This window comes from Atractosteus spatula, chromosome 3 (assembly GCF_055471065.1).
Source record: "Atractosteus spatula isolate fAtrSpa1 chromosome 3, fAtrSpa1.hap1, whole genome shotgun sequence".
Classification (NCBI taxonomy): domain Eukaryota; kingdom Metazoa; phylum Chordata; class Actinopteri; order Semionotiformes; family Lepisosteidae; genus Atractosteus; species Atractosteus spatula.
This window is the reverse complement of record NC_142708.1, coordinates 2,196,609-2,214,224: the sequence shown is the minus strand read 5'-3', so window position 1 is coordinate 2,214,224 and position 17,616 is coordinate 2,196,609. Positions and strand designations below refer to the sequence as shown.

The following is a 17,616-nucleotide window of genomic DNA, read 5'->3' as shown; positions in this document are numbered from 1 at the left end:
CATGGAAACCTGACGCAGCTTTCTTTCAGGTTTCGAGGCCGGACGTGGTGTCCGCGTTGCACGAGATCTTTGGAGTGGCTGTGGAGTTCTGGCGACAGGACAACAGCAGGCTGAACAGAGATCTGGCAGAGAAAGGCATGAAGGACTTTGCAGATTATCTTTCCGTTTTATGGCAAGGTACAGACAAGTTCGGGGAATATTGTGATTGCCTTCTCCATCCTCCTTGAGACTCCGGGCTTGAAAGAAAACAAACGAGTGCTTTTGTCTCTCTCCCACTCATGCTTGGCGTTCGGAAGACTCGAGCCCTGAGGTTCTAGTGGAGCTGGTGACCAGCCTGCAGTCCCCCTGGCTGAAGATGTTCGTCGCTGATGCCATTTACAGACACCTCTGCTCAAAGAGCTGCATCGCTGTGGGGCCAGAGCCACTTTCTCTCCATAAAATTGTGAGTTTTTGTCGGAATATATAGTACTAGCGCTATAGTGCGTCTGCTGAAATCAGGATTATTGATTTAACCAGAATGAGTACTGAAATTGATTTCCGTGTTGGTTTCTGTTTCAAGGAGCAGTGAACTGCTAAGAAAGAATATTTATGTCCTTGCGTTCTTGTGGTCTTTATTTCTGGTAGAAGAAACTTCATAGCAGAGGTATTTGCACTGGTAAATGTTAAATCTGTTTTGAGGTTTTAGACAATCACAGCTTTCACCTCCACCTGCTGTGAGAAACTGTTTTTCTGGACAGGTAAAAAAAGTCTGCAAACACTTTTATCATGATTTTAATACCAGATATCAGTAGAATGAATGTGAGAAATAATACCAGAAACCCTGTGACCGCACCCCCCTCCCACTGGGTGCCCAGTGACCGCACCCCCCTCCCACTGGGTGCCCAGTGACCACACCCCCTCCCACTGGGTGCCCAGTGACCACACCCCCTCCCACTGGGTGCCCTGTGACCACACCCCTCGCCCACTCTGTGCCCTATGACCACACCCCCTCCCACTCGGTGCCCTGTGACCACCCCCCCTCCCACTGGGTGACCTGTGACCACACCCTCCTCCCACTGGCTGACCTGTCCAGACAGAAAACTCGCATCAGTCCCACATGAGTTCGAGCTGCTCACTCACTGCAGTCTCAGCCCCAGCGCTGACAGGCAGCAAGCCAAGGTGGGCCCCTCCAGGCTGGACTCATCATCTGCATCCCTGTACTTAGGGAAACAGGATACCAAGTGAAAGGCCTGCCACATGCACTGGATTTATATGCTAGGCCTATAGTGAGCTGTCTGGTGGCCCTCCACGATACTCTTTCCTCACCTTGCTGCAGTGTTTTTAATTAATATAGGCTCCCGCCAAGCTTGAATCAAGCTTTACAAACAAATTAGACCTGGTGGACAATTGATTTTAATCCCTTGTGACTCCTGAAGCTCAAGCGTTTTCTTCTTCCTGAAGGCTAATTTCAATTTTAAATAAAATGTCCTGTCAAGGTTAGGCACAGGGAAAACGGTAAATAAAGAAACCCAGCTAAGTGACTCATTTCTGAAGTTTTTTTTTTTACCCCCCTGTAATAAAAATACATCCGTAGAAGAAGTTTGTGAAGGTCAGCTCTGCTTGAAAAGTCACCTGTGATCAGAAGGAGCTACTTTGTAAAGCCGTATAATGAATGTCTGTGCTGTATGGGTCCACCCTGGCCAGCCGGGGCTGTACAGACACGTGAGTGGTAGTTGCAGGCTGCTATTCTGTGCACGAGGCATGAAAACGCTCCTCAAGCCTCTCCGTGGGACTGAAGACACACAGAGCTGTGGCCTGTCCCTTTGGTTTCAATTTGATTGCTGACAGTATAGCAAAACGTCAAGAGTGAAGTTGGGTTTTTTTGCATCTAGTGGCTTATGTGTAAATTAATTAAATGAATTGCATTTTCCGGTATTTTTTTGTGTGTTTTTGTCAACATAAAATGTGGACAGCTGAGTTTTATTCCGTTATTTGGTTATTCAGGATAGGATGATGAATAGCAGTTTTTGAACAACACTGCTTTTGTGCTCCTAGAGCATAAATTTTATGCTCCTAGAGAATGAAAAAAAATAAAGATTACCACTCCGTTTAAATAAGCTGTAGCTGTACTGTAGGGGTACTGTACTGTACCGTTTTTGATGTAATAATCACCTTAAGGATGGCTTTCTCCCCTGACTGGTGCCTGTCAGAATATGAAAGATCGGATCACACAGCTGTCTAGTTCACCTGGGTCCTACTGTAACTTGCAGACCAGGTGCTACAATGAGCTTTGCAACAGACTCAGGCTCCTGGTACCACTGTATTGTAAAATCGTGCTTCAGTGTACAGCCTGTAGTGTAAGATCTGAGCATTGCAGCAGGAACCTTTTGCTAACTTGTACTGACTGACTTGGACGTAATCAAAAGTGTTAATACTGTGGGGCTTCCTGAGGAATTTGCGTTTCAAAAGTTCAGATTCTTCTCCATTGCCCCCCCCCCCACCCCCACTTTATTTAATGTTAGAAAAATAACAAAAAAAAGGGCTCTCCCGAGAGCATCCCTTTAACCTGGGAACTGCTGAGAGAAGCCCAGCTGATCGATGTTCACGCAGCGGACATGACAGGCAGCGGACTGGTTCACATCAATTATAGATCAGTGTGGTCTCCAGTCAGATGGCCTGGGAAAATGTGTTTGACAGGCCCCGGTGCTGCTGCTCCGCAGCTGAGCGAAGCGAGGGAAGGCGCTGAAATCCGGCCCGCTTTCCGCGAACGGGCTTGCTCCCCGGGAGACTCCCGAAGGCTCTGCTCCGCAGCCTCACAGCCTCACGCAGTGCGTGTTCTCGCTTCCCTGTCAGGTGTCCCCGTATTTAGCAGCGCTGGGGAGGCTGGCCTGTTCCGGGCCGGGCCCGGGAGAGGCCCCGGAGGGGGCGACGATGGAGCGGTGGCCTGGGATTGAACCTCCTCGCGCTCCGCGCAGCGCCGCGCCGCCCCACCGACCGTGAGTAACGCCTCCGGCTCCGCCGCCTCTGTGCGTCCTGTGGGAGCGGACCGCGCGGCGGCTGCCCCTGGTCCGACCCCGGAGCGGCACCAGCGGATCGATAACCCCGATGGCATCCCCGCGCACGGGAGAGAGGCAGGGAGGTCAGAGCCACGCGGCGCCGGCTGCCTGTGCTCAAAAGGCAGGAGGTGTCGGCAGCAGCTCGCACCTCGTCTTGTCCTGCGGCTGCTGTCTCTGCTCTGTGGAATTGTTTCTGCTTTTGCAGAAAGTAGGGTGGAGGCCTGTGGGCAAGGCTGCCCCCGTGCCGTGCGTGCCTGCAGTTTTCTCCCTCTCTCCTTAGTTTTTGGTACAATACGTGTGTACAAACAATACGGTCTGCTCTCAGTGTTGGTTGGCCACGGTTTAATGGCCAGTCCTCTGTTTTCTTGTTTTCCTCGTGGACAGAAGGTAAGGTTTTCAGGGCTGCGAATCCCAGGAGTAGCCTCGTCTCTTTGCGCCCTGTCTCACAGAATTAGTGTGCTGACAAGCTCAAGCTTTTCTGCTGTTTCCCACAGGGAGCAAACAGGCTTTTGGCCGACTGACTTGGTTAACTGCCGTGCCTACTTTTATTTTAAGACACCAGATTTGCTTGTGTTGGGTGTGCTTCTGCCTCCGCACTGTTGTGTCCCAGGTTCAAGTCCAGCCCGGGGCGCCTTCTGTGTGAAGTCTGGAGGTTCCCCTCGTGTCCGAGTGCTCCCCGTTCCTCCCACAGTCCAGGCACATGCTGTCCAGGTTAATGGGCGTCTTGAACCTGCCCCTGACTGTAAGAGAATGAACGTGTGTGTGTGTCCTGCATGGGTTGGACACACACTAACCCTGCCAGCATGGGCTCCAGCTTAGCTTGTCCCTGAAGGATAAGGATCAATGAATAGAGATGCAATTGTCTATATTTTCTGTCTTCTTATTTACTGTTCTTATTTGCAAAGAGCTACTGTCGTTGCTGTTTAAAGTAGTGCCCTGAGAGGTCACAATGACAACCATGAGCCCAGAAATTCGGTCACACGAGCTGTTTTGCGGCTCATTTTCATTGTAAAGAGAGAAGTGGTGAGAACACTCAAACATTCCCAGGACGGTGAATTATCGACACGTCTTGGTGATCGGGCTGGCGAACGCAAAAGCTCTCTGCTCTGGGGGCGCGTTGTCCAGCATGTTCCATTCCCGATGACCTGCACATGCTCCCTGTCCTGTGTGGTGCTGGGATAGAGGAAGAGAAAGTGAGAGAGATCTCCGGCACGCAGCATGTCTAAGCTGTTGGGCTCCTCGTTGGTTCATAACTCAGCGTTCGCGCAGTGCAGATCTTTCCTCCGCACTCCAGCTAATGGGAAGTAGTGTGTCAAGCGCTGTGTTCCCTCCACGTCGCTGGGAAAGTCAGCGCAAGTGGTGAACAACCCAATTATGAGAAAACAAGGATTCTGTTTTGTAAGCACAACTTTCCTTCCTTGTCATCGTGTTGTCAGATGTCCTAAAGGCAGGCCTGTTTGTGCCAGAAGAGATCTTGACAGCATACTGTTATTAGCACCGAGCTAAGCTTAGAAATTTCCTTGAAGTGTTCCCACATGAAACTATTTTTTTAAGTAGTTTTTTTTTACTTAGTTATTGATGATAAACCAGAAACATCAACCAGAATCACGTTTTTAAGAAGCTGAGAGCACAGCTTCAGAACACAATGGTTGGGAAGTTGTCAGCACTACATTTATACTTTTCAAGGAGAAAATCTAGTTGTGGTTTGTTCTGCATTACTTTATCGGTTAAGTGGGAGTGAATTCAATCATTAGAGGCCAAAGCCTAACGTACAGACTTGTAACCTTTCTTGTAATTTTTTACAACACGTTAACATCTCACTAGTCGACAGAAACACAAGCCAGAGGACACAACTCTACATGCATTTAAAACCAAGGGAAAGAGGCGCTCCTTTACACAAAGGGTAGTGGGGGTCTGGAACAAGCTCCTCAGTCATGCAGTCGGAGCAGATACTTTGCTGCCTTTCTAGAAGCGGCTGTAGGAGATCCTGGGGTCACTTAGCTACTATCTGTCAAATGGGCCAGATCGTCAGAATGGCCGCCTCTGTTTCATTTCTTACTCCTCATCGTTTCTAACGCGGCATTGTGGATTAAGAAATCCTGGAGTTATTTATCTCTGAAATGAATTCTGATTCCACAAGTAAGATTGAAAAAAAATAAAATAAACTAAAGTGCATTTTGTAAATAGCATAAATACCAACACTGAATTTAGATGCTAAAATGCTGCCTTTCTTGGAGATGCTCCAAGGTTAGGCTAATCCCTCTTGGCTCTTGTCTCTTGTCAGAGCAATTAAGAAAGCTGCGCACCTTGGCCTCGGAGAAAGCACACCTCTTCCTGCCAAGGCAGATATTCCACGGGGCCTGCATAAAGTTAATAGAGCTGGTAAGAGGTGTTTTTTTTCCCTTTTTGGAGTGTGCTTTGTTTTGCAATCATTCGCGACTGTGCTGTGCAGCACCACGTGGAAGAGGGCCCCTGGTGGCTTCTGGGGTGTACAAATGCAGAAGCCTGACTGGGGTCCTCCGGAAAGCGGGGCGCCTTGCAGCACGCACGACGCTGGAATCCTGCGCGATGGGGTCCGCGCCTCGCAGTCGGAGGGCTTTTAGCTGCTCTTGCTGCACCTGAGGTGGTGATGAGTGCAGGATGTGGGGTGACGCCCAGGTTTGTCCGGTCAGGAGGAGAGCTTGGCTGGACGGAAGACCAGATCATCCTCTGGTCCCTAGGGCTGGGAGTTGTGTCTTCCTGCTTCATCTGATGGGACGTTTGCCTGCAAGAAATGTACAAGGTGTCAAGTCAGTGTTCATCGCACCACTTGTTTTGAACAAATTAAGTTCCAGGATGATTGTGGGCTATTAAATGTAATTAACAATTGTAAAATAATTACTTTCTCCCCTGTGTGAAAACTTCACAGTAGGAAGTAACAAACATGCGCGACACAGCTGCTCAATATCCTTTCAGATGCTTTGATTTTGCCCGTTAGGGGAGATTTCTGACATCTCTGCCGTGTCCTGCACACTCGAGTTGTGCTGGTGCCATTCCAAAAGTAACCACAACCTCCAGGGTCCAGGCGATGTGCCCGTCCATGACGTCCTCTGAAGTAACCCGATTAAATGTTCTGATGGCACCTGGAAGGATATCGTCCATCTCCGCTGTGCTCCCTAGGCGCGTTTGTTTCAAACAGGTGACGAATGAACAGCTGGAACGGGCAGCTCTTTTTCCTTAAAAAAAAAGAGAGACCAGGCACTAATACAGACGTGCTGTTGAAGAATCTGTTCAGAGTTTCAAGAGTGACCCCACTGGGCTATCGGGAAAGTGCATTTCAATCTGAGAAATAGAGGTACTGCTGCACCGAAGGGTGAAGGGAGTCTGGAACTAGTTGCCCCAGGTTGCTTTCACGAAATGGCTGGATTGAGCACCTCAGATTGGCTAACTTCTAAAGACCGAGTAAGCACGAGCGGCCAAATGTCCTCTCTTCTGTGACTCTTGCTTCTTATGCTCTCGGGAGTGTAATCAAAAGGAAATCGAGAGAGCATTCCGTAGCTTTCAGTGCGACTTCATGAGGGCATAAACATCGAAACAGATGTTGTCTGTTAGCACTGTAATGTAATGCTCACTTTGTACTCCAGGCATTCGTTGTCATTGTAGGAGACTATAGATATTCAAATTCTGAGAGCTCGCATTGTTCGTCGGTTCAGCAGAGCACTTCAAACAGAAGAGGACTGAAGTGGAATCACAGTTTAACTTTCTGAATGATTTCAAATACCACTGGAGGTCACACAGTGTGATCTTTCAGAGCAAACAAAAAAAAACTTAAACAAGTTTGGAAGGAATCGTGTGCACAGTTCTTAATCCAGACTACATTTGCAGAGGTACTCTGTTCAGTGCAATAAAGAGCTTTCATGCTTAAACATGAGCAGCATTAATATTCTTTGTACTTCTCTGATGTGCTTTAGAAGGTGACAGATAGACAGCACTTAAAATCAGTGTCCTTATTACCTTCTGTACAGCCAGAGATGACACAGATGGCACTCCTGGCTCGAAAAAACAGTGAAAGATAAGAGTTCATCATGCCATTCTTAATGAGGGCAGCATAGGTAATGTTTTCTCAAAGAGCTGGAGTTTAACTGATAGGGAGGACATTAAAGGGTTTCAGAACAGCGCTGAATTAAAAAAAATCAATGAATATTGCCGGTCTTTAATTTAACATCAGTACAGATGCAGTTACCTTTAAGTGCCCCCTATCATTATATTAAACAAGATTTACACTCATTCACAGATTATGATGTTCTTATTTCTTCGGCTGCATGTAATCACTCAGTTGCTTAATTTAACAGCTTATGTTCCATGCTTTTGTGTCTGAGGAAGAGAAATCACTTTCATTTGCACTTAAACCTCGGCTTCCATCATCCTGCTTTTTTGTTTTGTTCTAGCAGTTTTATGCAAGCTTTTGCTGAAGTAAGGGAATTTTTCTCGTCCTTTTTTTTTTTAAAGAGATATAAAGGGAAATTAACGATTAAAAGTAGTCAGATTGGTATGCTAAAAACACAACCTACTTTACTCTAAAGGCCACCCTAAAGGACACCCTCCCCTTTTCGTAAAGTTAGGAATCGGTAGTTTAGTAAGCAGGTAGCGTAAATTCCTTGCGCTTCCATGTCGAATGCGCCGAGCACTCCATGCAAACGTGCTTTAAGGCACACGCCCCGTGAAAGCTTTCCAGTCAGATACACAGTTTAAGAATATTAAACACTCCAATTAGAGCCCCGGTCTGAAAGTGATTGACTGCTCGTATGTGCTCTGGCAATTAGACTCGAAGCACTCTCTGTGAACCCGGGGAAGTGTCGGCACTCATTTTCCTGCATCCCATGATCACAAAACGCCGTGTTCACAGGGGAGGGGGAAGGCAGCACACTTCCAGGAGACTCAAGGCTGGGTTTTGTTTCCCTCTACGTGCTCTTTATACTGATGCACTCGCCATTAATTTTTTATGCAACACCCTAGTTGCGGGCGTTTTGTGGGGTTTTTTCCGCATACATATGCGGCGTTGGCCACTTGTTCGCATCTCCAGACAGAGAGCAAAAATGCAGAGGAAAGAATGGGTTGTTCTTGGAGATGGGAGTCTTTGTTTTACTGGGTCGTTGTGACATTCTCGATTGGTTTAACCCAGCTGGAGGACGCGGGGAACACGACGCTGGAACTTTTGCTGTGTGAATCTGGGGTTATTTTGAGTTTTAGTCTGTGTCTTAAATGGCCTTTAAAATGGCTGGGAAAAGGAGAAGTGACAAAGTCATATCAGATCCTAAAAAAAGAGCTGTGACCTTTGAAATGAAAGTGAATCAGATAAAAATGTGTCTCTCATTGGTAGTTTCAACTAGTGAGACAATTATTAAGATCAGTAACCCGATACACTTTGACATTCTTCCTTCTTGAAATTGTTTGAGCTGTTGGCGGCAGTGTGATGTCACTTCCTGTGTGTGCTCATTACCCAGAAGCCACAGGGGATGCTCGACAAGTCAGGAAGCTCTGTGGGAATGAGGAAAGGCTGGATGTGCAGTGGCTGGGGGGGGGGAAGAAGAATCCCAGGATTGCCCTTGGAGGATAAGTGCCCGGGGGCGCGGAGTGACAGCCACACAGTGGAAGTCGCGTAACGCGGTGCACAGTGTTTTTGCAGCATAGCTAACCTGTGTGTGCGAGATGGGTCCAGGCCGAGCTGGGGATTGTGGGTAAGGGCCTTGACCCGCAGTGTGAGAAGTTCGATGGTCAGCATGGCAGCAGAGGATCTCTGGCTGATCGGAGGACTGGCTGCAGAAGTAGTAGGAGTAAATCTGCACTCCTGGACGGTCACTTGGAATGTGGTGACTTTCTCCCGTCTGCATTGGTGGCCTGCAGACACAAGTCAATATCTTGAACAAAGCTTTGTTTAACCAAATCGTCTAGGAACATTTGACCATCTCAAAACTTCCTCTTTTGGCTTTGAATACAAACTTGGCTACTGTTTAACAATATGCGCCTTACACTATATCCAACTTAGCCTTTTTTGGAAAAATTTTGAATCGTGCTGTTACAATTCAGTTTAATTACCGTCTCTTTGCAAATAACCTCTCAAAGCCTTCCAATCTGGTTTCGGACAACTACACAGCACAGAAACTGCCCTGATCAAACGATCTTCTAATCGCTTCTACTTCTGGTTCTCTTTCCATACTCATCCTGGATGATCTCAATCCACACTGAACAAACTTCAGTATGTTCAGAATTCTGCAGCTAGAATCCTGACCAGGTTGTGTGCAAGTGACTCAGTGTAAGAACTATCCTGGAGTCCTTGCACTGGCTTTCTATCAGATTTCGTGTCGACTTCAAAATCCTCATGCTCACTACTATATAAGGCTCTGCATGGCTTGGCATCTCAGAGCCTGTCTGAGCTACTATCGTCCTACTCCCCACCTTGCAGCCTGTGCTTGTCTAGTTCTGTTTCTCGTCTAATTATTATTGAGAATGTAAGAAAATGCATAAGTTAAAATTGTGTCAAAGTTTTAAGTAATAAGGATGAGATACAAAATCTTGTACCTGGCAGAGTGTTTTGCTCTTGAGGTGCATTCTCTAATTTTAATAATGAATATTGTTGTGAGGGAGCGATAAGCTATGTGAGATAAATTGAGAGACCTGAGCAGTTCCTTGTATATTCTATGTGAGTTTCCTTATTGAAACGAGATGAATTTTGCTCCCTACCTGCACTGAAGTTTAAAAGTGCGATGGCTTTAAGAACAATATTTACATCTGCAATTTTAATAGGAATGAAGGAAATCTGTCGAATCAGACGGCCAAATTGATCCTTTTCGTTCTTGTGAGGGCTGGATGTGCAACAGCAATTGATTGAATGGTTGCCATTAAAGTTTGGGCTTTTTTCTCCAGTCCATTTTCTCTGCCAAGAGAGCTGTGCTGCCCCAAGCCGGTAGCTAATAACCTCAGATTTTGTTGTGTTCCTGTATCACTTGAGAGACTCTCGGCGAGTTTAAGTCCCCCCTCGATGTGCGTCTTCCTGAGGGTGTCCTACTGTACGCTGGAGGAGCAAGGGCACCTTATTTGCCCACAGGGTCCCAGTGGGGCTGGCGTCCAGACTGCACATCACCTGGTTCAGTATGCGCGCTGCACTAGACCCCCAGGTCCCCAGAGGAGCAGCGGGCCGGTCCATCCCAGGACCTTACAGACGGAACCAGCGAGGTGCGGATTAGCAGCGGGTGAATTCAGTCATTTTTCTCCCCTGTGTTTTTAGCAGGCAGAGGGACCTCAGGGAGCTGGTGCCTGGCAGAGGAGCTCGGCTTCCTGTGCCCACACCCAGCTAATGGTTTCGGATGCATTATCCAAGAAAAAAAGAAATCAGAGTGGCGCTGCGACACATACAGTACGCTGGGGTGCGGCGGCTCTGGCTGAGACGCGGCTTTCGAGCACCAGCACGTTCTTGGCCGTCCTCCGGCTTCTTGCTGACGCGCGCCTTTCCAGAGCCATCCCTCCAGATGTTGACCTGAATACAGATGAAGCCTTTCAGCCTCTCCCCGTATCTCATTCGGCAAGGCTTGAGTGCGCTTTCAGGTTCCTCTTTAAGGCTGTGCAAGGAGGATCCGGTGCCATTCTTTCATGTGCCTTGAAATGTCGTGAGGGGTCTTTTTCTCCCCCCCCTTGCCCCCCCCTCCTAAAGATTCCTTACAGCAGCATGCTGGGCTTTATCAGCACAAGCCAACACTCTGTACAGCCAGGCGTCCTGGTGAGAAGCCGTAAACCATTTATTAGCAGATCCGCAGTTCTGTATTATGTTGGCAAGCACAGGGGCACTCATGCTTAGCCTGAAACTTTCTTGTGAAGTTCAACCACACATGAAAAGGGCTGCCGCACTTTTAATACATTCCCGATTTAATATTGTATTGAAAAAGAAAGAAAATGTAAATAAAACCCTTCAGAGCCTTTTGTGACCGGGTGGTGTAGTTTGCTGATTAAAAATCACGTGGCACGATCGTAATGCCCAGTGGAGCTTTTGAACCCACGGTCTGTGAAAAATCCTGTTGTAACCATTGTGCTGAGGCTGTGTAGCAGAACTTCATGACTGGAGCGATTCCGGACAGGAATCCTCTCCCCAGACTTGCTGTGAACTTTGAATCTGTAATGTAAATGGAAATTTAAACATTCTTCCACAACAAAAGTCGCAAACATTCCTCCTGCTTATTTTCCGTCTTTTCCGGTCTCCGCTGTAGTTATCGCAGAAGGGCGCAGTTTTGTTCGCAGTTTTGGGGAGCCGGCGCAGTTCTCCTGGCGAACGGTGCGGGGGTCCCTAATTGTGTGATTTTTTTTTTTTTTTTTACAAGGAGAGACACTCCTGCATAGAGTCTGCAAGCAAAACCAAGCAGAGAAACTGATCACCATCCTCTCTCTTCCCGGGACGGACATCAACGTGAAAGGTACGTCCTTGCAGACGATTTTATTTCTTGTTTTGGGTGGTCGACTGGTAGCTCATTTAAAAGCGTGCGCCATTAGTGCATCTTAAAAATGCGAAGAGGCTCTTTGGTGGAGGTGTGAAAGGTATATGCTGTAGGTGAGAAGCGCAGAACCCCTGTGTGTGTTATAGAAAACATTTTTACATTTAGCAGCAAAGGGGCTGCTCATTTCATGCACATTATTTTTTTTTTTCCCCCGCTATTTTGCTGACTAACCTTTTTATTGATCGATTCTGCACGAGAAAACCGGACGACCTTGAAAGGCAGTGTTTGGAGTTAAAGCTAAGAGACCGAAAGGGGGAGTGTAGGGAGGAGGCAGCTTTGTGCCCAGGCGATGGAAGAAAAGAAAGTGTTCTGGGAGGGGAGGCCTCCAGCCCTCCATGAATTAAACTTTTAAACCCGCGTTTTGGAAGCAGAGGTCCCCCTTTCCAGCAGCACGGTCTTGTCCCAGGGCTGCCCTGGAAGGCTGGAATCGTACGTGTCAATATCGTGCGCCCGACTTGTCGGAGTCAGCAGCTGCCGGTTGTCCCCGCGGGGCTAGCTTTCCCGTGGCTGCCTCGTGCCACAGGACGCCCGCCAGGGAGCCGGGTCTGGAGTCCGTGCCGCCTCTTTTCAGGAGACATTGAAAGTTGCAGGACCCGGGTCCCGCTCCCTTATTAGGATTCCACTAGTTTAGGCAGACCTCTGCCGTGCTCCGTTCTCCAGCTTCCAGCCCACCGCGTTTTGCCGTGGCCGGTCGATGAGAGAAACGCGATGTTCCTCGGCCACAGTGGCATGAACGCGTCTGTGCTTTTTCCTCACCCCCCCCCCCCCCCCAACCCGGCTCCTTCAGACCACGCAGGCTGGACCCCGCTGCACGAAGCCTGTAACCACGGCAGCGCGGCCTGCGTGCGCGCCATCCTGCGGCTGTGCCCCGGCGTGGACCTGCTCGGCCCGGCGGGCGGGCTCAGCCCCCTGCAGGACGCGCTGCTCGCCGGGCACGCGGACATCGCCGGGCTGCTGCTGCGACACGCCGGTGAGTCTCCGGCCGCGCGGCGCGGGGGCGGGGGGCTGGGCTGGGAGGAGCGGAAGCCCCCCCGGGGACCCCCTGGGGTTCGGGCGGTGGGAGCTGTGCGGCCTCTTGAGTGGGGGCCGGACTGGCACCTGGGCCTTGTGGAGCGGGCATGGGGGCTACCCGCTGCAGACGCCAGGGGTGAGGTCTGATGGCGCTCGGCGGGGGGGTCGGGGGATTTCCAGAAGAGCGCAGATGAGCCGGGGAGGTGTTTTCAAGGCCGGGGCGGTGGAGAGAGACTTTTCATCGCAGGTCTGCTTTGTGAGTCAGATGTGCCCCCTTCTTAACCCTTCCCTGTCCATCTTGCCTTTTTTTTTTCTAGCTCCGTTCTCTTGCTACCTTTCTGTTTACCTGCGTTATCTAAAGACACCTCTCTGAATTCTGATAGCGCTGCATGCTAATGCCCTTTTTGTAAAAGATTTTAAAAATGCCTCATTCTGCCTTTCTCCGAGATTCCTGTGAGTTTTTTCCCCGCACGTCAGAAGTGTGTCAAAATGAAATCGTTTTCTTTTTTTCCTGCTCTGTATTTCTTGCGTGCCGTTAGCTCACCGGTTTAGACCTTAGTGAATGGAGAATATGTCAAATAATGTGTCCCTTTCCATGAAGCATTTACTCTTGAACTGAAAACTGAAGATTAGCTTGGGAATCTTCCATTCCATTTCAGTTTGGCTAATTATAGTTAATTTGATTCAGTTTCCTATTAACACATGTATGCATTCTGTCCTAAAAAATAAATTAGGTTGGGATTGTTTAGCCCCAATGATGAATCTGTTAGCTTTGCTCCATAGGGCCCGAGATCTCCTGCAGAGATGAGGAGATTAAGCAGGTCAGCAGAGATGTAGCTTTTTTAAAATCAAAACCTTTTCTTTATGATCGAGGCTCCGACTCTGCACTCCAAACTATCAGAGCTTCCTAGAATTAAATCAATGAAAACACCAGAAAGTTTTTTCTTTGAAACTGCACGTCATCCCGAGTTTCCCTGTCGGCCCAGTTGTGCCCAACTGGTGTCGGGGGGGGATTAGCATTCAGGCCTTGTAAGTCCCTGCCTGTGTGTGTTATTTCACATCGTAAACCCATGTGAAGAAGGAAATTGCCTTTCCCCAGGACTGAGCAAGTGAAACACTGTGGTGAGGGTGAGCTGATAAGGGTGAGACCTGATGTCATCCTGGAATTCAAGCATTCAGTGATGAAGGGTGGGATGCTACAACTGTTATTTGTTAAGCAAGCACTCTAACCCAGGGCGTGTTGATCTGAAAAATACCTGTGGCATCGGCAGTCGCATTCAGACTCATTGGTACTTTAGAAATCCATGAAAATTGCATGGGGCATGGGGCGTTCCTTTTAAAATGAAGGTATTGGGAGAGTGACTCCTCTGACCTGTGCACCTTTGAGGCCAGCAGCATTGTGGAGAGCATGGCTCATCGCCTCCACAGTGCATCCACACCGCTGCCATCTGGGAGGACGCCTCTGTGCCCCCAGGTATAAGGGGGTTTATCCCCTCGGCAGTATCTCTCTTAATAACGTCATTATTTGTCCCAAACTCCTCGTTGGCCGGGGCTGTTGGTGTCATATGGTTGTGTTGGTCTCCGCCAGTTGAATCTGAATTTGAGCCACCTGACTCCTAACATGTGGCGCGGCCCTCACTGACAGGCCCGCGCGCCTGCTGTCACACGGGAGGCCGACAGAAGCTGTGCCGCTGAGAGAGGCCGACTACTCTCAACCCCCCCAGGTCCCAGTCACAGTGGGCTAGTGACCAGCTGTGCCCTGCTGCTCGTGACATGATCCAGGCTTGAACCTGCAACCCTCTAGGGTCTCGGAGCTCAGCCTGTGCCGTTTTGTATACAAACCTCCCTTCAGCTGAAGCAGTAATAGTCACATGTTTTTGCCATCTTATTGGTTAAGCCATACGTCTGGTCTCACAGTTCCTCTGCTGGGCTTGCTGAGCACCTTCCAGCCCAGTGAGGGTGTTTTGAAGGAGTCGCACATTTAAAAGTTCAGGATACCAGCAATCCGAAACCAGGCGGCCCCTAAGCCTTCAAGCCTTATTTGCTCTTCCTTCTCAAAGGTGTGGCTTTACTGGTTACCAATAAAATCATGGCTTTCCTTGAAGTGTGAACTGGAGGATCACCATTGCATTTCTGACAACTGTGCAGTGTATCCTTGAGCCTATTCTGAACAGAGGCATACTGTGTGTGTGTCTTGGAGCTGCTGGGATTTGCTCTTCAGTCCAGTCTTTCCCGAATATCGTCACTTGTTATGGTGTTGGTAATGAGGGTTGACCGTTCTATATAATCAGCATGCTGCAAATCCCTAGTTTAATTTCTCTTCATTTATGTGTGTTTTTATTTCTTTTTATGGGTTCAGATGCTCCTTTTATTTTTTTAAGTTTGTTAATAAGCGTGTTTTTTTTTCTCCAGCTGCTGAGCACTTGTTAAGTATTTTTGAATATTTTTAAGAACATTTCAAGTGGTTGCTCTTTATTTGTGGTAGTCACCTGTGCTTTCATCAGCATCATTTTTGGTCTTTTTTTTAAATGGATTCCTTGAACCCTTGAGAAACAAAATATTGAGAATGCAGTGGTGTTGTAAATCTGAATCCAGAAAGGAATCAAGTCATCAGCACCACAGTGCTTGTGAGTGGTTTTAGTGGTATGAAATGAAGCAGAAAGCAGAGGTTAATTCCACACTGATAAGTAAAAAAAAAACAAATGCTATGGAGAATACACTGTAGCATTTTTTTGCTCACAAAGAACAAATCTTGGGAAGGAAGAAGATCTATGGGAAACCTCTTTACAGAAAGGGTGGTGGGAGTGTGGAACAAGCTGCCCAGCCATGTGGTTGAAGCTGGCCCCCTGGCTTCCTTCAGGCAAGAGCTGGCTGAGATCCTGGCATCAACTGGTGGCGGGTCGTGAGTGAGTGAACGGCCCCGTTCGTCACCTTTCCTCCATTCTTTTTTTGTTTGGGATAGCCGATTCAGAATCGGAATCGCGGCTGGGCTGTCCGCTCCGCCTGCCCCTTCACGGTCGCAGGCACGTTTCAGGGCAAGCGTGTCCTCACTTGAAGGTCTCCACATCGTTCGTTATTTGTTTTCATTTCTGCCGAATGATGGGCGTTGAAGAGAACTCCAGACGGCTTTGGCTGTGAGTCTACTGTACGTTTAAGCAGCTAATTAAACTGCTTGTGGTCTGCAGAGACGTCCCCACCCATTTACAGCTCTCCTGCCTGCGTGTCCTGTGTGGCTTCCTGTTGGGAAAACTCGGCTGAAATGGGGTTTTGATGACGTGCTCGGCAGAGGCGGGCCGTTGCAGGCCGAGGGGGTAGGATTCCTGTGCCCACTCGAGCCAGTCGTTCTCGTCACGACCTCTCGGAGAAGCGCCGTGCAGGTGTGGGGATGGGAGAGGCAGGGATTGTGCTGGGTTTCTGCGTGACGCGTCAGGAGAGCAAGAGCGGGCAAGACTGCTGGCTGTGATTTCACTGCTCGTCGCGCGTGCTGGTGCAGCACTCTTTGCTCTTCCAGGTGGTCGCCTGTATGTGGTGACACTTCCATGGTGTGGATTGAGACACCAACTCGGGTCCTTCAGTTTTTTTTTAGCCATATTGAAAGAACAGCTTCCTGCTTTTCTTTTGATGTTCCAGACGATACTCTGGGGCCGAGAATACCCTTAGTTTTTTCCCTCCTTGCTGCCTGGGTGAAGTCTGCAGTTCCAGTGACCCTCGTCTTGATCCCTCCTCAGCCCACCCTCTGTGTCGTAAAAGTGCGCACTCTTGAAGTATGTCTCCTAGTAAAAACAATGCATTTGGTCTATTCCGCAGGCTCTTGTGACAAACGTGGTATGCCCAATATCCTGGCTCTTTGTTGCAGAAGTGAAGGCTCCCGTCGTTAAGCTCTGTCTGTCCCGACTGCCTCTGAAACGCCTCCTGCGAGCCGCGGTCGAGTGCTGGCTCCTCTCGCACAGCCTCTCACCGTTGAAGTGCGGAGCTTTCTTTCATTCTGTTTGACTTTAGAAGAAAACCATTTTCTACCGCTTCGGCAACTAAGCCTTTGGCGGTAGAAATTTTTATTCTGTCTGCAGTGGAACTAACTATATATTTCATTTTATGTGTCTGGTTTCCTTGACATCACTCTGACGTTATCAAAAATCATCAATAGCAGTTAACACTGCAGACTTTGAGCTGGGTTTGCCACTCAGCCATAAAGGCCAGTTTGGTGTGGTAACTGGGATATTGATGACCCACCTCAGCTACTGAGCTCTGTAACTCTTTTTTTCCTGGCCTCACAATGGCCCAGTTTCCTGCTTGCCCAGCTGCCGGATTTAGGTATGGCTGGGTGGTGCAGTGCACCTTTCCCTTAGTGATCCACTTCATGCTCGATGGGATATCCAGCGTCTTTCAAATGACTTCATACCCTTCTCCTGACCCGTGCCTTTAAAATGTATTATATGGGAGCAATAAATTATAAGTTTATAAGTATTTGGAAGTACCAGAGCTTATATCCTTCTGGAGATAGTATGCATGTGTTGGGTTCTGTCAATAGTTTTCAGAGACCGAATTAAATCCTTCATGTGTGTATATATGTAAAACATATCTGTAACATGCAGTATTTCCCTTTATACAAAAAAATTGTAAACATCTGCCGGCAGTTTCATAGCCCTCCTTTTTAGACAAGTTCTGGTACTCTACACTGAACTTTTCATGACCTGCATTCACTCGTATCCCTCAAACACTTGTCAAAACTCTGAAGCTGTAAATCGGACTATGTTTTTCGAGATTGTTCGACTTAAGCCTGTGCTGTAAAGTAGGACTGCTGGTGCAGAATGGCCGCTGTGTGTCTCCCAGGTGGGGCTGCTGGTGCAGAATGATCCCTGTGTGTCTCCCAGGAGGGGCTGCTGGTGCAGAATGATCACTGTGCGTCTCCCAGGTGGGGCTGCTGGTGCAGAATGATCCCTGTGTGTCTCCCAGGTGGGGCTGCTGGTGCAGAATGGCCTCTGTGTGTCTCCCAGGTGGGGCTGCTGGTGCAGAATGGCCGCTGTGTGTCTCCCAGGTGGGGCTGCTGG

The 17,616-nt window shown here is 48.6% G+C and overlaps 1 protein-coding gene across 1 annotated transcript in view; it reads left to right on the top strand.

The window, feature by feature from the left end:
- The window catches only part of slf1 (SMC5/6 complex localization factor 1), a 42,061-nt gene that overhangs the window by 13,283 nt on the left and 11,162 nt on the right, over positions 1-17,616 (top strand). Inside the window, exons 12-17 of the mRNA XM_088910242.1 lie at positions 30-177; positions 297-442; positions 2,833-2,975; positions 5,320-5,417; positions 11,384-11,476; positions 12,345-12,527. Coding sequence (XP_088766368.1) covers positions 30-177; positions 297-442; positions 2,833-2,975; positions 5,320-5,417; positions 11,384-11,476; positions 12,345-12,527 — 811 coding nt within the window. The remainder of the gene's footprint in view (positions 1-29; positions 178-296; positions 443-2,832; positions 2,976-5,319; positions 5,418-11,383; positions 11,477-12,344; positions 12,528-17,616) is intronic.